This window comes from Mytilus californianus, unplaced genomic scaffold (genome assembly GCF_021869535.1).
Source record: "Mytilus californianus isolate M0D057914Y unplaced genomic scaffold, xbMytCali1.0.p SCAF_9, whole genome shotgun sequence".
Classification (NCBI taxonomy): Eukaryota; Metazoa; Mollusca; class Bivalvia; order Mytilida; family Mytilidae; genus Mytilus; species Mytilus californianus.
The window spans coordinates 54953777-54977289 of record NW_026262745.1 but is presented as its reverse complement, the minus strand read 5'-3'; the positions used below and the strand labels follow the sequence as shown (position 1 = coordinate 54977289).

The 23513-nt window shown below is 32.0% G+C and overlaps 1 protein-coding gene and 1 long non-coding RNA gene across 2 annotated transcripts; both read right to left on the bottom strand.

The window, feature by feature from the left end:
• Positions 1 to 9122: 9122 nt before the first annotated feature.
• On the bottom strand, positions 9123 to 18949 carry LOC127715956 (apical endosomal glycoprotein-like). Its single transcript, XM_052222061.1, has 7 exons — positions 18943 to 18949; positions 17516 to 17622; positions 14680 to 14751; positions 14112 to 14235; positions 12348 to 12488; positions 9972 to 10120; positions 9123 to 9403 (listed from the first exon to the last, which is right to left on the bottom strand). The coding sequence occupies exons 1-7, from the start codon at positions 18947 to 18949 to the stop codon at positions 9206 to 9208; spliced, it is 798 nt and encodes a 265-aa protein (XP_052078021.1). The 3' UTR covers positions 9123 to 9205.
• Positions 18950 to 19034: 85 nt separating this feature from the next.
• Positions 19035 to 21591, bottom strand: LOC127716228 (uncharacterized). Its single transcript, XR_007988820.1, has 3 exons — positions 21489 to 21591; positions 19773 to 19844; positions 19035 to 19133 (listed from the first exon to the last, which is right to left on the bottom strand). It is a non-coding gene; the product is annotated as an uncharacterized LOC127716228 (long non-coding RNA).
• Positions 21592 to 23513: the final 1922 nt, after the last annotated feature.

The following is a 23513-nucleotide window of genomic DNA, read 5'->3' as shown; positions in this document are numbered from 1 at the left end:
TTTGTATTAATAAAACAATGATGCGAATGCCTGTATAAACTATTGTAAGTATTACACTTGATGCTATACTTTAATACGATTAAACATGTTACAGTGAGATTTGAATTCAGAATGTGTACGCTAGAATAATTTGCTATAAGTAATCAATGTATTAATGTCCTATGATATTGTGTTAAATCAACATATGGTCTATATCACATTGTTGAACAATATTTGGAAAGAATGTTTTCGGCCATATGACGGAAAAACAAGTAAAATTGATTAAAATAACCTTTTTAACAATACAGATTAACCCCAATTTTAAATCTTTGACGTTGGATAGTATAATAAGTATTTTTTAATAAACACGATAAATATTAATGTATTATTGGAAACACTGAAAACATTTACGACATCAAAGTCTGACACGTTTCCGGTAAACACTCACATTTCTTCCTTCAAACTAAACAACAAAATATCAGTATATCCTACCAATTTTTAACCAATGACTTAAAATACATTATAAATTGTCCAGTTAATATAATTTCATGTGTCTAAGAACTGGTCGTTAATACAGGTATAATACAGAAAAACCGGTAAATACAGAATTTTTATTGGTCTTAATACAGGTTTTTGAACTTCAGGTTTTTAGTTCAAAAAGGTGTCAGAAAATGGATGTGTGCATTACGCGAAATATTAGATGTCAACAAGTTTGCAGTTAGAGTTGTTGTCAGTTTTCATATGGTATACTATTTTTTTCTTTGAGTTTATACAATTTGAACCGTATCCAAAATTGTCAACCGTTAAAAGATTATTTCTCTGAAGGCACAGTCCGAAGTGAGTGAAATGTGTAGGGTTGACAATCTTGGAAATGCACCGCTTCGAGTGGGGCACCGGCATTTGTTTGATTATACCAAAACGGCCTTTCGAAGCATTGCAAATAATACGTCATTTCTGGAATCTTGTCTTTCACCGGAAAAGATCGTCAATTTCGCACGCCTTTATGACGTCATTTACCAGATAGAAGGAGCGCCTGTATCCCTGCTCTATTAAAAGTTTCCAGCACTTTCATAATCGTCATTCTGTAAGGTAGTATGGAAATAATTTATATTCCGTAAGTACGTAATCTTGATTCCCGTACGACTGAGGGAGGGTGATCATCTTATTAGATTTTAATTTCCCAAATATTTGGTGCAGAATAAAATCAAATTTTTCACCCGTTTGCTCAACATGTATTGGAAGTGACGATGCCAACATTTTTGTCACGTGGTGAGGGAAGTCACATGACAGATTCAACTAAAAACCGTATCCCGGAACTGCCGTATTGTTGAAGAATCTATTGTACATGTCTTATTGTAGTAACAGACTGTCAAAACACTCACGTCAGAGAATTATTTTTGCTATTTAAAATGCCTCATATGTAAGACAAATGAAGACTCTTTCTGTAAAATATCGAAGACCATGAAAAGGGCCGTTTCTGAAAGCTATCGTCGGCACCCGATTAATTTCAAATACTTGTTTCTTCAGCATTCTAGTCCACGGACTTCTAACCTGGCCGTTGTAATTTTGTTTACATACGTCAGTGACGTCACTTTGATGGGAGATAACTCGTGTAAAAATCTAGAGGCTCAAAGGGTTATTTACCGGTGAATAAAAGGTTTATTCATCGCACATTATTAATTATAAAGGTTATTCGACATTCTTTGCATTAGAATGATAATTACCCTAAATAGTTCATATTGATCCTGTATGAGTCTTCCAACGGTCGTCACGGTGTATATCCTCAGCTTTGGGCATCTTAAGTCATTGGTTAATAAAGGTGTCATGAAATGGGTTTTTTCATATCAATCCTGTATTATATCCTTGTACATTCGTATTGGGTCTCGGGCATCTGTATTTGGCCCTCGGCTACGCCTCGAGCCGATGCAGCTAACAGCAACCCAATACGACTGTACTTGAACGTAATACAGGATTGATATGAAAACACCCATTTAATAACACTATAGTATAATATTCCGATTAAACAATTTATCAGCATTCTATCGTATTCGTTTTACATATAACATTCATAATTGATTTGTATATATGTATTTAACTAATTTATCATGACTTCCTGAATTGAAACGAATATGTAAATCAAAACCTAAAATATAGAGGTAGAAGTTATCCGGCAGAAAAGAACTGGTCGTGTATTCCGCAGGATGCCTGGGGTTTTAATGCTGAACAAGTATTTACAATCATTACTACTTGACAGAAGATTGCAGGGCAAGGGCAGTAACGCATATACAAAACGGCTCTCTTAAGACCCACAATGTCTTTCATAAAGACTTTTCATTACAAACCTACGTCTTTCAACTGTAATATTATACACTATTGCGTATATGACTTTTTGATTTGTTGTATAAATAGGTAATGTTTCATTTATTTTTCAAATTGGTAAAGATGATGCTTCAGAGTACAATTGGATTTCGGCATCTGTTTGACAATTTCTGTCCCACTCAGCTTTATTGCATACGCACCTATTTCAATTTTGATATTATTTGTTTCCCACTATCAGGCTTAAGAGTATCATTATCTACATTTGAAGTATATGTGTCCAAGCTGCTTCGATATTTCTGAGTCTGGAATAACTTTTCAAACTTGAAAGTAGTGTATTTGAATTGCCAAAAATACGTCAGGGTGAATACCCCAAGTTAACATCTCCCATGTTGGTGTAAGTTCAACTGTCGAAAAAAGACGAAACATGATACAGAAAAAGTGACATAAATCTAAAATTGAAATTCAGAGTTATCGTTATCCTTAAAGCAAACAGGTCACATTGTTATGAATGAGTAGTTTATTGCACAGATAAAGTTCTACATTACGAACGTAAGATATATAAGTAATACTTGCAAACGTGTCCATCCTCCCCCTGACGAGTCTGGCTAGCCGAAACGTGTTCGTTTCGCTCAAAAGTGTTCTTAAAATTACATATCGCCGAAACATGTACAACTTCACGGTACCATGATCTGTCCGAATATAGTCTGCCCTTACGCGTGTCAGTTATTCACCACGCCCAAATGTGCCCGATCATTTCTTTCAACAACAACAACTGTACAATACTTTATTTTAAGAGGGTTACACAGATAATTATAAAACTAATCTTTCCTGAGGCCCTCATCATAGAAAAAACATAAACAAAAATGCAAACGTATACATAGTTTGATACAATACATACGTTAGTATAAAATTCGTTAGGGTTCCGCGGAACCCAGTGTCTCGCCTACTTTTGCTGTTAATCGCAGGTTCAACAAAAATGAGGAAAAAAATTAATAAAAATATTCCTCTCTATAGTATCTTTTGATTGTAAGTAGCTTCTGTCCAAGTTTGGTAAAAATCCAGGATAGTTTATGAATCTAATAAATGTTTTAAAAACTTAAACTGCAGACTGTATGTAATGTTAACTGGAAGAAAAACTAAGTCCATTTATAAGTAAAATAAGGAAATAATGGAACAAAATTTTAACAAAATTTCCTTCTAGATACTAGCTTTTAATCATAAACAAGCTTCTGTCCAAGTTTGGTACAAATCCAAGATAGTTTAAGAAAGTTGTTAAAATTTTAAAACTTTAACCACAGAGTGAATGTTATGTTAACTGGCAGAAAAACGAAAATAGTAGAGAAAGAGATTGCATACTGACAACTAGTTGACTGAAATAATAATCTATTCAATATCAAAAATAAGGAGATGCTATTTATAAAAAATAAAGAGATGTGGTATAATTGCCAATGAGACAACTATCCACCAATGTTCAGATGAAGTGGATGTAAGCAATTATAGGCAGTCGTAATGTTTCCTGGCAGAAAAACTAAGTCCATTTATAAGTAAAATACGGAAAAAACGGAATTTTTTTTTTACAAAATTTACTTTTGGATATTATCTTATGATCATAAACAAGCTTGTTTGGTAGAAATCCAGGATAGTTTAAGAAAGATATTAAAATTTCAAAAACTTTAACCACAGAGTGAATATTTGTGGACGCCGCCGATGACGACAACGACGACAACGACGACGACGCCGACGACGGAATGTAGGATCGCTATGTCTCGCTTTTTCGACAAAAGTCGTAGGCTCGACAAAAAGTAAAGTATAATGATAATGTTCAATACAACTGCATAAAATGTTATGAAAAAATAAACATGATGAAATAATTAATATTCAATATTTTTTCAACTGGTTTATTTCAATAAAATTAATGTTCTGTTATTTTGTATTTGAAAGAATTAACATTTGTAATATTTCGTAATGTTATTGGCAAATTTTTCCACAAAAATGGTCCAGAATACATAAAAGATTTCTTGAACAATTCTATTTTTTGGTTTAGGGGTTATGAGGTTTCCTTGAACAGCATTTCTCAAAGGGTATGGATTTCTGTCTGAAACATAATAAAACTTGCTAGTAAGATATGATGGGGCATCATTTTTGATGCACTTAAATGTCATCACATGTCAAACTTGTGATATTTTATTCTCTGTTCAACTGTCATCCAGTTTAAGTGTTTGAATAAAGGCTCAGAAGGAGCGAAAGGGTCTGTTTCTAGTATTATTCTAGCAGCTCTCTTGTAATTTTAATATCCTATTTAAACCCTCACTGCTACAACTACTCCACACTATACAACAATAACCAATTAGTGGTAAGATATAACCATTATAGAATAATTTTCTGCAGTCTAGAGTTAGAAATTTCTGAATCTTTAATAGTAGGTGTACCCTAGAGGAAACTTTTGAGCAGTTCAAATCAATTTGGTTGGTCCATGTGAAGGAAGGGTCAATTTTAATGCCTAAGATACTTTCGCATGTGGAAGATTGTATCACTTGATTGTTAATAGTTAAACAACTTTCACTGTAATGTGGCATTGCTTTTTGCTTTGTTCCAATAGTCATATATTAGTTTTATTTTTATTGATGAACATATCGTTATCATTACACCATTCCTCAAATCCATGCAAATCTTCTTGTACCTTTGACTGAGGTTAATAACAACTACCAGAAAGATGTAAGGTTTTATCATCAGCATAAAATCAGTGCAACAATTTTTTATATACATAGGAAGGTCATTTATGTATAAAATAAATAGAAGGGACCATAATATGGAGCCTTGAGGGACACCATATTTGATAGAAAGTTTTTTCAGAATGAGCAATACCAATTTGTATTTGTTGAGTTCTTTTATTCAAATAGGATTTGAAAAAAGAAACAGCAGCATTATCAAATCCATAAATTTCAAGTTTTTTACAGAGAATATCATGATCTACTACCTCAAAGGATTTCTTAAAATCCAATAGGGCTGCTAAGTTGATATTACCATCATTCATACATGTATCCTGCACCTATTTATCTATGATATTGATAAGGGCAGTTTGGCAAGAGTATTCTTGTCTAAACCCAGACTGTGCTGGGTGTAAAAGATTAAGTCTTTTTAGATGGTCATACAAATGTTATCCGCCGAGGTGTCCATTTTAAGACATCAGAACATCTCAAAACTTTTAGTGCTAATACCTCTTTTTTAATGTCAGCTCGTCTATGGCAAATTTTATCATTCGAATACGATTCAACAGGTCTGTTTTTTCTAGTCTAAAACCGCTATTCAAGGACATTCATTTATGTTTGGTACCCAATTCCCGAAGAATAAAAAAAAAACCACTATGTTAAAAAAGAACAATCCAAAATGAAAACTTCAAAAAATTGAAGAGATGGATAAAAGAAACAAAGAAAATCATTATAGATAATCAATATTCGCTGTGAGAGCCAAGCTGTGGCAAACATACACTGTTTAACTGATATGTAAACAAATGAATTCATGAAAACCACTCTGACACGTGCAGTGTCTTTGCAATTTTCAAATGGTGCAGCCCCAGCACTTTTATATGACATCTTTTGACATTTTGCTTCAAATCATGGAACCATGGCCCTTTGACAAGATATTGTCCTACTGTCCCCTCTTTTACAACAACAAAAACAGCATCTACTTAAAAAATCACATTGGAGGAAGAACTAATCGATATTTTTTCCATTTGAGCACTTTTATATCGGGTCTAAAGTCCCTGTAATGTTCTCGACTTGATTTGTTTTAACGTCATACTGTTGATTCATTATTATTCGTTGGATACCAATTTTCGTGAATTTTGTGGTTACCTGGGAACCACGGATTCCATTGTCCAACGAATTACACAATTGCTTTATAGGAATGTATGCAGACTTTGGCAAAACCACGAAATCAAATATCCACGAAAATGAAAGTTTTCCTCAATCCACGAAAATTGGTACCCACGAAAATAAATGAATCCACAGTATGTGATCACTTCTTCATCAAGGAGGTTGCGATTAGGCGTTTTTAAAATATAGAAATGATGGCTCATTTATGACAGGATACGTTTCGGTGCCCTTCTCTAACTAGAGATTTGTTGGCGTACAGTGACGTAATATGGACATGTTTTAGGGATTGGACACGTTTGAGTTTAAAAAAAACACAAGTTGCTGAGTGTAAAATGTATATCAAGAATTCTCTAATCGATGTGTTTTGTTACCAATCCATCAATCAGGATTATTGATCCGTTATTTTGATTTCTCATAAAAGAACTTAATTGATAAAGGCGTTTATCAAAATGCTGGACTTTTTAATCGACAATATATGTTGAATTTAGAGGATTGATATTTCAACAGACAGTCGGTATTCCAATGGGTACTAATTGTGCACCCCTTCTGGCCGACATGTTCTCGTACTCGTATTAAGCAGAATTCACTCAGAACCTTCTAAAAGACAAAATGAAAAAGCACCTTGCAAAATTCTTTAATTTTTCTTTCAGATATATTGATGATGTCCTATCACTGAATAACCCATATTTCAGTCAGTACTTGCATCTCATATTTCCCAGTGAACTTGAAATTAAGGATACTACTGATACAAGAAGGACCTCTTCATACCTTGATCTTTTCCTCAATATTGACACAGATGGACGACTTCACACTAAAATCTATAACAAACGGGATGATTTCAACATCCCAATTATCAATTTTCCATTTCTCAGCAGTAACATACCCTCTGCTCCGTCGTATGGTGTTTACATACCAAATTGATACGTTATGCTCGTGCATGTTAACACTATACTGACTTCATATACAGGAGTGTGCTCCTTACGCAGAAACTGCTCCAACAGAATTATGAGGAGGAAAGATTAAAAATGACACTCCGTAAATTTTATGGACACCACCACGAATTGGTTGATCTATACGATGTGCCTGTGTCTAAACTAACTAATGAAATTATTACCACGTCTTAGATTGTGGTTTAACATCTATGTCGTCTGTCTGCTAAGTACTGAACGTGACCTATTCCCGAATATGACTGTTATACCGAGTGTGAATTTGCATTGCTATACGACGTGTCTCGCGATCGGTATTTTGTACATCCAAAATTCATGTATTTATTTTTTATGTTTCTATTGTGGTTTCGGTTGGATAATGTGTTATGTCTTATCGTTTGTAGTCCAAACAATTATAAATAGCCTTTCAATACCATCATTGTCATGAAAATTGTTTGGACTGGTATTGTGAAAATAATTGTATAAAGTTCGAGATTGCATGTTCGTTACGTAAGTATGTCACTGTTTGTGAAGTCCTGTGGTGTCTGTCGTTGATGGAAGATGTTCGTTGTTGTTCTGCGGTATGCATGTTGTGTCGACTATTATATTATTTGTTTGTGCGTTTCTCTGTGATGAGTGTTCTTGTGTGTGTTTGTGATGTATTTCTGTCACGTAGTGTTGTGATTTTTGCGATATTTTTTAACATTGCCATATAAGCGGGAGGTTTGGCTAGCCATAAAACTAGGTTCAACCCACCATTTTTTTTCTTAAAATGTCCTGTACCAAGTCAGGACTATGGCATTTGTTATCAAAGAGTTCGTTTCTATGTATGTTGGCGTTTGTTTTTGTCGCACTTCAGTGTTCCTGTTGTTCTTTTGTTTTCCTCTTATAGTTGATGTGTTTCCCTCGGTTTTAGTTTGTAACCCGGATTTGTTTTCTATCAATCTATTTGAACATCGGGTATACTACGGGTATACTACTGTTGCCTTTATTTGATACCGGATCCAAAGCTACCCTCGTTAGTTACACTCGAGACCAACGGTTTGGATATCAACACATTTTGAATAATGAGACATAAGATACCAAGGGATAATCAAATATCATAAAACGTTCATACGGAAAAAAAACCTATGGGGAAAATAAACAATCGTTTACGGTTAAAGGAAGTTACCTTTGTTTATGTTTAGTTATACAATTGACTAATAATTTACTATATGAAAGAACCATTTAAATTATGCACGTACCAAAGAATTAGCCATGCAGTAAACGAAATACTAGTAGTGAAAAGATGTTTAAGAAATTGTTAAAGTAAAAGATACCCCACCAGGCTGTTTATATATACGCCAGCGTCATTTTTTTCCATTCCCTTTCCCATACTTACTTGAATTTTAGTCCGTTTGGGAGTATAAACAATAAAGAAAAATCAATATCTTACACATTGTGTAAAACATATGATATGCCCTTTCATGAGTACAACACTTGCATACTGCTTTTTACGTTATTATTAAAAAAAAATAATTAAGGTCGCCGACCTGTTTTCATTTTTTTCTCTATTTTGGTAAGAATAAAAAGGGAGAAATACAATAATCTAACAACAATAAAAATTCAAAGATATTTTTTTTCTGATTGATTTTTAAAATTTAAAGAATCTATTGGCGGAAAACGGTCGGTACATTAAAGATAAAAATTATGGGGATTCGTTTTTCTTGACACAAATCAAAACAATTAAAATTTTACTTAACTATATTTTGTAGATCAAATATCTGATCGTTTGCACTTTTAAGACGAATTCTTCACCTGTTTAAATGAATCCAAATTTACATATTTGTAAAATTGTATGTATTATATACACATGCAGAAATGTCTTTAATACAAACAAAATTGATTTAAAAAAAATGTACTTCTGTGTCAAACTTTTATCATTTCAGTGTAAACATTAGCTTGTAATATATGTGTTCGGTGATTGGAGTTATAGTGTTTATGATCCCAAACCACCTTAAATGAATATTAATTTAGTTTAATCTTAAATGTTATAATTATATTTTTTAATAGACTTCGTTATGTTAATCTACAAGCTTTTGATTTTTTTAAATGTTTATTCAATATTTAATTACAAGGCCCTCCTAAAACTTTTATATCGTCGATGGACGCTGGGCTTTGTTGTCTGTTTGAATGTGCAATAATATGTGCTTCGATCCTTATTTTAAACGAATATGTTTGGTGTAGAGTTGTTTGGAACTTTTTCCATTCATTTCCAACTTGAGCCACTAAACGATACACGTGTCTATGTCTTGACTTGACATCCTGCAATACAGAATGGCGTATCAGATTCAATGGTAATAAGAAGAAAGTATGACGTCATCTTAATAAACAGATACAAATCGTGCATATTGTTGCTGTCTTTTTGCATATCTTTAACTTTGATGATGACACTCTTAATCAAAAATATGCTTTCATATACAACATTCGATCATACAATTAGTTTTATATAACTTTTTATGTATATAAACATCTTTTACTTTGTCATCATTTATATCAGAACTTTCATGGTGAAGTTTAATAAAGAAATACAAATAAAATGTTCTATTACATTAATGCCATATATTCAAGAAACCCTTTCTAATGCTTTCTTCTAACGAATAACTTGACCACTAGTAATAGAGATTTGATTTTTGAAATAAGCAGACATAATGCTAATAGCATTTTGTATCAGTTTATACAACGCCAATGCTATCAAATACCCGCTTTACAGTACATTCAAAGCTATATCTTTTGAATACTAAAACATTATATAGTTTTGCATTTATATTTAAAATAAATATCAACGTTTAAGAGCATTATTTGCAAGAAGAAGAACAAAAAAGAACTTTACCAAAACAAATAATTTCATGATATTTTGATCTGTCGTAGAATACCAAAGACTGAGACAATACGATACATTTGGTTGAAATGTCGGTGACGTCAGTGATATATAACCGCTATGATGAGAATCCATTTTAGCAAACAAAAAGATTCCTTGACCTGTAATGAATAGAATGTAAAACACATTTGCAACTAGGGAAGAATAATGATTTAATTACATATTATACAAACAAAAGACATATACTGTATCCCTATTCCCCAGATACCAAAAGTTTTCAAGCGTTGAGATATTCAAACTCGTAAGTTCAATACCAACTACCAACGCCATGACAAAAAAAGAAAACGACCAAAAGACAAACAACAGTCTACATAATGTATCCTAGAATACTAACGACTGAGAAACAAAAAGCCCACAGGTGTGATCTCTGATGCTCAAGAAGGATACATAGAGCCTTCTCTGCATCCATTGTGTTGCTCTAGTAAGTACACATTCGCTGATATGTCTAATTTGTTTTGGTATACATTTGAGGAAAAAAGACGGGATTATGGTTACGTTAATTGTAAATCATTTTTGAGAAATTCTATCTAGATCAAGCATATTCTCTAATATATGCCTGGCAATATGTCGAAAGGTTTTTGTTTTAAAATCATGTATGATATATAAACATCGTTGTAATACATTTTAGGTAGCTATGCTTAAATCTGAGATATATGATACACCATGATACCTTTGTAATGTGTTCTACTATTTTCAAACACATATCCATCATTCTGTCATCGTCCATCTCTTGTTTATGTTATTTATTTATTCTGATGTTACCAGTAATGATAAACAAGAATTTATAATTTGAATAATTATGCAGTTAAATATATCATCATAATTGAAATATTAAATAATTAATCGTGAATTAAATATAATATATTAATACACAATTAATGACAACAATTATGAATGAAAAGTGATGTTGAGTATTCATGAATAAAAAAGCAACCTTAAAACAATTAAAATGAAAAGGCACATTGTGAGTCACATACGGGCATCAGTTACAAAGAGTGTGTATATCTTACATGTCTGTTAAACTTTAACTTCCCCTGGATGCAGATGTATTATGATACAAACCTCTAATGAGGTTCCTAACTTCGGAAAAATTAACTGGCGTTGGTGTACTCAGAATTCAGAGTTTTAGTATTAAAGCCTTAGTGAACTTATAAAAGACTTCCGTTGATAATTCAGAAACTATTAAGAAACTAAAGCTCCAACTTCCTCAGGGAAAGTTGAGATGATATAAATTTTATGTCATTTTGGTCGTAAAGCTCCTCGTGTAGTCAAGTATTTGTGTATTATTGGTTTTTAAACATTTTGGGTATGAGTGGTGATAATGAAGCCAAACCAAGAAAATCTCTTCGGAAACACTATACTGATCAAGTGTCTTTCTTTATTTTCAGTCTAATGTTTGTTTATTAATTTATGCATTCTTATTTTTAAAGATATTGGATAAGGTTGATCCAGATTTTTAGGATAATGTTTTGGTCTAGGCACCTAAATTGACACGCCATGGTGTACAAATAAGCTTAACGGTCATCTTTAATTCCTCGAAAGCATATCGTTAACACAGACATCAAAGAATCCTCCCAACGCTAGGGCTAAGTTTATAAAACATTTGTAAAAAATTGAATAGAAATAGGTTATATGTCTTTCTTTATATCTCCGGTTACGTTGATAAATTATAAAGAAGCTAAGGTTCCACTCTTTTCAATCAAAACATTTACGCTTTAAGCAAAATTGTATTTAACATTGTTACCAGTTCATCTTTGGTCACACGATTTTAAAATTCCTGTGTGAAATGTTTTCTTAAAAGATTTAAGCTATTCTGTGACGGCATCTTCGAAATGAATATACGGGATTTGCTCACTGTTGAAGGCCTTACGGTGACCTATAATTGTTAACTTCTATGTCATGTGGTCTCTGATGGAGAGTTGTTCATTGGCAATCATACCACATCTTCTTATTTTTTTATTGATACGTATGATTCATCCAAGTTAAAAGTATCCAGTAAAAAAAAATATAAATCTGGTGAATTAAAATTATTTAAAGAACTGTGTCTTTAATTTGTTGTGATTCCGATCAAATACACGATGGTTTATTCTGCTGCAGTTTGTTGCCTTTGTTATTGCCTTTAACACGATCCAGCTGTTTTAGAATTTGTTATGTACTTGTGATTTCAAAAGTTGTCAAAGCATAACGATTTCTACCAAAATCTAACAATTATGATATTTTGTCAAATAAAGCTGTAATATAAACAATTTACATGTACAATTTAAAGCATTACCCATCGTCCGAAATCTAGTCGATGGGATTACTGTCAAATAATACAAAAATCATTACCAGTTGTGTGATCTTGCGTAGGTAGACCAGTTAATGTTTTGTTGGAAGAATCAAACTCCCACTGTGTAATACCTTTTTGATGATTGCTCTCTGAGGCCCAGAAACAGGTATTTTTTCCGTCAAATGTACAACTTAGTTTTGCTAAAATTGTAAATTTACATTCAAGATATTTATAGCTATAACTAATAACATTACAAATAATACAAAGCTAAAGATGGGATATATTACATAAAAAGTTTCATAGTATATTTCTTATTGCATTCAACGTGAGGGTATCAAAATTGAACCTATTTTTGGCTGTTTTTCACCGTCGTTCATTTAGGAAACAGATAAAAGATTCGATTGTGTGTTTATTTTATATACATGTTAACATTGTTAAAAAGTAAAATCACAAAAATACTGAACTCCGAGGAAAATTCAAAAAGGAAAGTCCCCAATCAAATGGCAAAAATCAAAAAAACAAACACATCAAACGAATGGATAACAACTGTCATCTTCCTGACTTGGTACAGGCATTTTCTTATGTAGAAAATGGTGGATTGAACCTGGTTTTATAGCTAGCTAAACCTCTCACTTGTATGACAGTCGCATCAAATTCCATTATATTGACAACGATTCGTGAACAAAACAAACAGACACAATAGGTAAAAATGTCAAAAATAGGGGTACAGCAGTCAACATTGTGTTATCATCTTAATCACTATAAAAACAAACAAATGTAACGAAGAAGCACAAAAAGGCATTCATCAAATTTAACATCCTCATTTTGCTTATATTATACGATTTTATTTATCTCTATAAAAATAGACTTTACAGTAAAAGTAATGTTAATAAATAAAATAAAATAATTGTGTGGTACAACGTATGACGATATACATAAGTACAGAGTCACGTCAAATGTAAATCACCAAAAATAGACTCAACAGTAAAAGTAACATTAATAAATAAAATAATTATGTCATTCAAAGTATGACGGGATACATAAGCACAGAGTCACGTCAAATGGATAATGTATCCTTATTTACTGTATTATAGTTAAATAAATCTCATTTTGAATCCATACTGAATGATAGAAAAATGGATCTCAGCGGATAATCTTAGAAATCATTAAGAAAATAAGGATCTATATCCCTCCTGCAAAGTTGACCTTTGATTATCAAATGTTTGGGTATGAGCGTTCCTAATGAAGGTAAATCAAAAAGAGTCATTAGAACGCACGCAATTTATTAAATGTTATTTTCAATCGTTTGCTATTGATTTGTCTTTATTACTCACGATATTAAACTATTGTACGACTGTCTGTCCTTTAATATGCTGAAACTATTCTTAACTTTTATAATGTTGTTACAATGATTTTGTATTTATGCTGTGTAATTGAAAAGAGAGGCGAAAGGGATGTTCAAACTCATAAGTCGAAAACAAACTGACAATGCCGTGGCTAAAACGAAAATAGACGGAAAGACAAACAGTTCACCAAACACAACAAGGAAAACTAAAGACTGAGCAACAGGAACCCCACCAAAATCCGTGGGTGATCTCAGGTGCTCCAGAAGAGTAGGTAAGTAGATCCTGCTTCACATGTGGCACCCGTAGTAATGCTCGTGGGTTTTAAAAGATGAAATACATTTTAAAAACCAACACATGATGTGAATTCCGTGCGCACTGTTAGTATTAATAACACAGTACTTAGTATATATATATGTATATTTGTTTTACATTTCATTGGGAAAGGATGGCGTTTGATTTATTATCTAATTTACTCACAGACTAGCTGGTTTGCTGATACTGTTGGTATTGTTGTATTGTTGCACCCTGCATTACATAGGTTTTGTCCACAACATCTGTTACTGCATTCATTATGTACCTGTTGGCTGATTGCATCGCATTGCTAAAAATAGAATCAGTTAATAATTCTTCGTCCTACTGATACATAATGATTTATAGGACTTCGAATAAAATGAAAAAGAGAATAAGAATTGGCACGTCTTATCGGGTAAGAGGACGATCAAAATCCTTTACAAAATATATTTCTTTGTTAATGTAAGAATGAATACAATATGTTAAAGATGCTACAAAAAACGGACAATGTTATTTTTTCCTATTTTGATTTTGTTAGGAAAAATAATAATTATGTACCAGCAAATTCCATTTGGCTTCTAGTTTTTTTTATAATCTGTCATGCATATTTAAATTAGCTTCAGATTTTACAACGCAAAATATTCTTGAAACAAGATATTAAACACTTTATTCGCCACATATTTATATAGTTCGTCTATCAGTTTGGCCCTATAAAGTATATTAATGAATCAATACTCAAATATTAACTACATGCCTGTTTTTCTGCACATCCGGTTATCCATCTTGCTTCTTTAAACAAGTTGAATATTTCTTTTATTTGACATAACTGTAAAAAAAAAAGCATTGCGTAATAACATTGTTTTAATAGTAATACTAGTTGTATTTTTAACCATAATTACAAAAAAATGTTTCCAACACCCTTCGTCTTTGCTTTTAGCTGTTTTGGATATTGAAGGACCCTTTGTATACAGTTAAACATTTACTGATTGCACTTTGTAGTTTAAGATATTAGACTCCGATAGTTACTGGTGAATTACCGAAGAACAGTGGACGATATATACGTGAACACAGAACCTTTCAGGCTAATAATCATGTCAAGATAACGAAAAATTGAGTGTTGCTTAATTTCAATGTGACTTATATGTTAAACAACAATCACAATACATGAATTATGCACAATGCAAGCAGTACCAACATTTTATCGTTTTTGCTTGGTTGACGTGTCATCTTTCCTGGTCATACGGGTGACCATTTATTTCTTATATTAAATTGTATTTGATTCAATTATCTTATATTAAAAACTATATGATTAACGTACAACGGGACACAACTGCAAAGATAGAAAGATATGGTTGTATCTCATATATATTTTCACGAATTTTGCGGTAGTCATATATTAGGCGGACAAAATAGACGCGATTAAAGTGCAGCTTAAATGCATAATAAACAATTGAATACATATCATCGGAATATACAACTGTATATGCATGTTTACATTGTTTACCTTACATAACATTAACTGAACTGTGAAACTGTTCAAACAACAGTTATACCAGTGATCCATACAGAAACACACTTAAGGATTAAAGGACAAAACATAATAATAATATCACAAGCCAATAGAACAGTTTTATTATGTAACTAACAACTTAATCGGATAATAACCTCTATTGAACAGGCAAATGTTTGAGATGGGCGCTTTACATTTGATGATTGCATAATCTTTGTTTATTCTTTTTTATCATATTTTCAAGCAAATAAATACCTAATTAATGAACATTTAAATACTTTAAGTCCGTTATAATATTTTTTTTTATATGAGTGCCAATGACACAACTCTCCATCCAAGTCACAATGTATAAAATATTAATAATTATAGGTCGAAATATGGTCTTCAACACGGAGCCTTGATCCACACCGAACAGCAAGCTATAAAGGGCCCCAAAAATGACTAGTGTAAAACAATTCAAACAGGAAAAACCAACGGTCTAATCTATATAAAAAACGAGAAACGAGAAACACCTATGAACCACACCAACAAACGACAACCACTGACCAACAGGCTCCTGACTTAGGACATGTGCATAAAAATGAAGCGGGTTTAAACGTTTTAACAGGCGCCAGCCTTCAACATATCCTGAGACAGTAGTGTTAGCAACACAAAAAGACACACTATAAAATATCAATTGAAATGGCTTAACTCGATCAAAAAGACATTTAAACAAAAACAAGTAAACATACACTAAACGAATAAGTTTGATCTATGACACACTATAAATACAATATTAAAACGTAGGTGCTTATATAACATAGACGTTACAGGTAGTAATAAAAAAAGATGTAGGAAGAGTGTCAATAGGACAACTCTTACCTGGGATAAAAATGGCGTTAAATAAAACAACGTACACAGGTAAATTTAAATATAATAATTTTGTTGTTAGGAGTACGGATGTAAATATTTTTTACAAAATTAAAAAATTTGTTGTTTAGAGTACGAGTACACAAGTGAAAATTTATCGTCATACTGAATACTCAAAGGTGGTACATATTAAAAATAGTGAAACGAGATATAACATAAAATAAGTTAACCTTGAATTACAGAAATGCATTACAAATTGTGTCAACAGGTCAAATTAACACGAAAGTACGATTTGAGAGTACTCGCAGTTACTGAAAGCTAGGTAAAAGCCAATAACAATTAACAATAAAAAAATCATGCATCAGAGACTAAAATCAATTAAAACCCATCCCACGGATTTAGTGTTTTAACGCCATGGACAGTGAAAGAAGACATGACTTGTGCAATGCCAAAATAAAAGTATCGACAGGCAGTAGGACCGTTAGGATGTAACCTTATAATAAATATGTATCATGTTATATATAGATAAAGCAATCTCTAAAAATCGTGAATGTGTATTTATACATCCCAAAAACCATTCGAAAACAATACAAATTTAGTTATGTTTTAATTTGTTGATGACGAAATCGATGTTGGTGCCAATGTAAACAATATTCAAAGATCTTATTACAATTATATTAATAAGATAACCTTTACTAATAAGTTTGTTTAAAGAGTCAATGAGTTTACACGGATCACATAGTGATTTCTGCGCTTTAAGTAAAATACTACAGTAAAATTTAGGATGTGAAATACCGTTTTTAATAAGTTTTCTACAAGTAAAGCCTGATTCGCGAAAAGGTATAGGTTTAAGCGTTCTGATGAAGGTTAACAAATAGAAGCACTTTAAAATATTGGTTGGAACAACCTAGTTATATAAATTAGAAAAAACTAATCGGTCGAATCTACACATTATTATATGCTTGGAAATTGTAAGAATTTAAGATTTCATTTCAAAAGGATAGCTTTGCAATCCAAATGAAATACTGTCGCTGTGTAAAGAACTGTGTTTTATTCTTTTAGCATCGTTACATGATCAAATTGACTAATTACACAAAACACTGATGTTAGTTCAGATATTGGTATATAAAACATATTGAATTACTTGTCATCAGCATCAGTGTGTCCTTAATCGTTCTCTTCAGCTGATCTTGAATGTGTCATTTGAAAATTCTATATATAAGTTATATACCTGGTCTTGTGCGCACGCTGTAATTTGGTTACAATCGTCCGACGTTGGTCTTCCACTTGAACATGCATAGCAATATTTCAAACTATTAACAAAGGTTGGATTCCCGACTGCATAAATAAAATTTTCAAAAAGACATCACATCCCCAGATATGTAGAGACTCAAATATTCTCATAGAATGAAAAATAAAAATTCTAATGTCCAAAAAATGTTCAACGAGTAACCGAATAACATTTTAATGCATGACTGTGCGTAGTGCGTGCGTCTATCATCTCTGTTGTGCGGCAACGCGATGAATATTTTTCGATATTGTTATCCGTGGATTAGTTATTCTTCTTCATTGCTGATATTTAACAGAAATTAATACAAAATGTAGTGAATTATAACATCTATAATTTTCCCTCTAGTTTGCACTTAAAATGGAGTGTCGTTGATAACGTTTTTACAACACTTGATATTGCATGACGTCAGAGGATTGAAATAACAGGATGTATCTCACGTGTGAAATGTTGATTTATGTTCATACTTGGATATCATGGCATGTTATAGCAACGAATGACAAAATAGCTGCCCACTAATTGCTGTCTTACTGATGACCTTCTTATCAAATATGATAAAGATATCAGTAAAATTAATGGATCATTGTACGTATTTTTTTTTTTTTTTGTTTTAATCAAAGATTGGAGTAATGCTGGTCAAATGTACCATTTGTGTTCAATTTCAGATGTAAAAGGTAATTACGCTGAAATATGTCATCACCGCAGTTCTACTTGTCATGGTTAAGCAATTTAAGCCGATAATTTTCTTTTATGTTTTACATTACATAAGGTTAAGTATGCAAATTGAACACGCTATCGTTGAGAAGACGAATATGAAAATACAAAAGGAATTCCGCATCTGCGTTATAAACAAATCAGATATGACACGCTTTTCCATAGTTATCATCATCGGGTACACTAAATACATAAGGTTATGCAAGCCAGATCATTTAAGATTCAAGGGCCTCAATACTAAACAAGGTACATATAAGTTGCCGCAATGAGTCCGTTGACTTATATGATTTATCAAAATACGTCGTCTGTGTGACATGAAATATGAATACATTGCTTTAATTTGATCAGGTCCGATTCTGAGAAGATTTTAACATCACTAATTGAGTTGCAATAAGCAGTGACACCGACCCAGTGGTACATAAATGAAAAACTGTAAACACGGTCAATCGATTTATATTCTGATTACCAACTTCGTAAATTAAAAAACAAGATAACATAACGTGCAATTTAATTAAAGCTTAGTTATAAAGATATTAAAATGTCTTTTATTTCTTGTATTACCAAAATACGCCACAGACTCTTCAATACAGAAGAGACAAATTCAAAATAATGCCGTTACACATATGTATTTTTGCAACTGCAAAATTATTAATTACGCCTCATGAAAGAAATATGTTAACAATTGAACATTTTCCATAGTAGATTAGAAAAAGCAATGTGTACGGATAAGTGATTGTAACATACCTGATACACAATGGTTGTTAATATTACATAAATCAGAATCACAACAATTTGAGCATATTGTTGTGGTATCTCTTTTTCCAAACGGAGCGCTCCTTAAGCATATCTGCAAAAAAAAGAAGAGGAACATATAGAGAATCTTTGCAGTTAAAATATATTTGATGACCTTGCGAATAAATGTTTCACAGGTTTGAAAAATATATTTTATACACTACAATAATAATTCAGTATATAAATTTCAATACTGAGTTTAAAAACAGACCAGGAATGTAAAACAGTGGTACCTTAAAAAACATTATTCAATACCATATCTGCCAGAATGTTTTATCACAAATTATCGTCTCTGGGTTATAGAATATCTGTAACACAGATGAACACTAATATTTCAACTTGTCGAATCCACCATCCCATCCTCTTTTCTCCTATCAAGACAAAATTTACTTTATCACGAAATGTTTATTTTCTATGAGTAACACTTAGATTTCCATTACTATAACAATGCTTACTCTTGAGGAGAATATGAGATCAGTCCTAAATTTTGGTGGGGTTCGTGTTACTCAATCTTTGATATATGTGTATCCTTTTATGTACTGTTGTTTGTTTGTTTGTTTGGTTTTTTTTTTTTTGTCTTTTTCGTTTTGACCATATCGTTGTATATCTTATTCGACTTCATGTTTTTGGTTGCCTGCTGGTTTCTTCTCTATCGTTTTCTTTATCATAATAGAGTATATATCGTTAAACTTACAGTCTGATCTTCACATCCTACGTTGTAGTAAACGTGACCATCATTTGTTATCTGCTTTTCAGTGTAGCATTTCTATAACGTGCAAACAAAGCGAACATTAGCTTTTTATGTTTCATCAGAGGTTCTGTTTAAATAGTTGCATTACAAAGGAAGAAACACACACATACTATCAAGAATTTACTTATTCAGTTAAAAAAAACATTCTATAAAAAGTATGTCATCTATTGTTAATTTTATTTGACTATTCTTGAAAACAAACCAACTGCAATAAAAACGTCATATAAAACTAACGTTATATGTTTCAAATAATGTACATGATATTATCAGTTTAATCAATCCCCATATTACACATATCATTACTCTAATTCATACACCAACGGAAATGTTTATCAAAATTTCAAAATGTTCAATGTTTTCAATTTTTCCATCTTATTTCTGCACATAGAATGAGAGACGAAAGATACCAAAGGGAATTCAAACTCATTAGTCTAAAATAAACTCCTTTTCGTTGTGAGCCAAGGCTTCGTGTTGAAGGCCGACTTTGACTTATAATTGTTTACTTTTTACACATTGTGACTTGGATGGAGAGTTGTCTCATTTGCACTCATACCACATCTTCTTATTTCTATTGACAACGCCATGACAAAAAAACGAAAAACGATAATAAGACAAACACCAGTACACAAAATACAACATAGAAAACTTAAGACTGAGCAACCCGTAAAACACCAAAAACCGAAGGTGATCTCATGTGCTCTGGAAGGGTAAGCAGATCCTCCTCGTCATATTGCTCATGTAAGTACAAATCCGGTAGCTTAATATCAACTTTTAAGATATAAGAACTCTGAATTTATTAGGTTCCAAATCACAATTGTCAATGTGCATCCTTCTTGGTTTACTGATTGCTTTATTGTTCCTTGATTTGAAACTTGTTGCTCATCACGAGTTTTCAACCGAAGTGCATGCAATCCAAGAGATGTTTTGCTGAAGCTAGACGCATCTGGCCTCGTTTTTGTTTCAATGATATGTTTGCTTGTAAAGTATTTGAGCTTACCTGTTAGCTTCGACTTTCATTTACGACAGATACAAACAAACAAAATGCACTAAAACAAGCAAACTGGACTTGAAGACCATACCCTTCGTCTTTTACAATTTTGACTTTTATGATGTTTCTTTGGGCTTTTTACTTTTTATTAAGTTTTTCCATATTACCCGGTGAGCAGCGTTTTATTAATTTTGTTTTTTACAACTTGGCATAAATCAATATCAGAACAAATATCATATTTAAGTATCGTATTCCATTACAGATAGTCAGAAATTATTTTATAACGAATACATAATTTAGTAATGGAAACCATGTACAGATGACTTTTATAATTAATCTGGTTTATAACATATTGATATTAAAATATGCCTTTTCGACATACATCGAATCAAATAATTCGGTACTGTAATCTTCCGGTGTTTTACTTAATATGTGTGATTTGTAACTACAATTTATTTAGTCAATTCCAAAATTCAAACATTAAAAATTTGATAAAAAAAGGTAAGTCATCAATTGCAATAGGGTTATTCAATTTTTGGAAATTATAATTGATAATCAGAATAAATATATTTTTGAATAATAATCTTTGCCGTCAGTTATAGGCACATGTATGTTTATACATTGTTATATGTTCGTATTTGATAACATAGGTATAAGATAAAAAACAAAACCTCATGTGGGCCACACTTTGTAACAGTAGAACAGTCATGTGGTTGAACTATGTTTTTACATTCCAGGCAGGTAAGAGATTCTGAAATGAGTAATTATAAAATTTTGTGTCACATTTGAAACAGCAGAGAATTTTTAATTTAGACCGAAACGTTCTATAACTTAGTTCTGCCTGTTATTACCTAACAGTTTAAAAACACATGTTTTGGCTGTGGTTTTATCACATAAATTTCAATCGAAAATCTTCCAATGTTTTTGTGCGTTCGCTGATTAATTTAGAATTGCGCTTCGGACGCACGAAATTTATAAGGTGTTTTATTCATTCATTACAAACTTTTAATATTAAACACAGGGTTAATATGTATCATATACATTTAAATGTAAAGAGTTGAGTGCTACATACCTCCAGACTTAAAACAACACAGCAAAACTGCACACCACAACACAAGAACATTGTAGTGAAAATGACATAACTCGTATGTAGTTACGAATAGTTATATTCCGAAGGACATGGATGTTTATATTTAGACCAGTTCATGACTTATCGGTCGATTCGTTAAAAGCGTTTCCTTAATCATATATGGTATAAGCCTGATGTATTGTTTAATCATTGTAATATAAAAATGAGCACATGAGGCGTACAAATTCATAAAACACGAATTAATGAACGAAACCACGACAAAACACTATGTAATGCTAAAATATCAAATAGTTCGCAATTAAATATGAAAAGTTTACTTACTAATAGATGTATCTACTTTTAGACAAATTTAAAAGGAAAATAAATTAACCGCACTGTAATAATTCGTCTATCAGACTGCAACCAAACAACACATATATAAACGATAGGACATTCACACTTGTTTTTTTTTAATACGTTTTAAGTGCACGAGTGAGATTGTATTTATAAGATCACAGTTAAGATGTATATTAGCTAAAAACTTCAAATAGAACTAACCGTTTTAGCGATGGGACGTTTCCAAAGAAGGCTTGTGTAAATTATGCAAGTTACAATAATCTACCATTCTAGTATTAAGAGTACATTTAGGTGTATGCTTTGTATCTCGGTATAGAATTGGCGATGGACAATTAACGAGTAATATATTTTTCTTATTTAAAGCTATTACAGTCGATTTTATGTCACAAACAAACATATCAAAGCCACAATGACATAACCATTCCTTAAAAAAACAGTTCTAAGTCAAAGATAAAGTCAGTTAGACACAGGATGTTACAGAACATGTTCAGTCGATCAAATATCAAATCAATTCATAAAACCTTTGAAGAAATCATAAGATAGTCAATCTTTTGAATTAAACATGTGAAACCACCCTGCTTCGAATATTGCCATTATTGAAAACAAATAATCATGACTTTTTCTACTGCTGAACAAAATATTGAATAGTCTATTTCTTGAACAACTTAAATTGTCTATGTCAATTTTGCCTGTCATAGTGCAATTTTAGTACATAAATGTATTAGCTTTAAGTTTACGACTAAAATGAATAATCTAAATCATGCCAATATCAAAGCACTTACAATTTGGCTGAGGGCCCACTCTAGATGGATAGCCCACCTACAGCGGTATCGACGCAGTATTAGTAAAAATCAGAACGGTATGCTGTGTTTCTTCAATAAAGTAATCGTAGCTCAAAGTTAAGATGTTCAAACTCACTTGCTTATATGCTTTGTTTTAAGAGTGTCTGTATGCCATTTTATGTTTCTTTGTTGACATATTTGTTTGTTTTTGTTGACTTCTGTACCCGAATTTTTTACATTTTTACCAATTATAGATATAAGAAGATGTGGTATGAGTGCCAATGAGACAACTCTCCATCCAAGTCAAAATTTATAAAAGTAAACCATTATGTCTGTTTTGTTTGCTCACACATTGTTTTCAATATAATAGAATTATATGCGACTGTCATATAAGTGAGAGGTTTAGCTTGTAAAACCAGGCCTAATCCCCAATGTTCTACCAAGGAAAATGTCTGTACCAAGTAACATGAGTAAGGAATATGACAGTT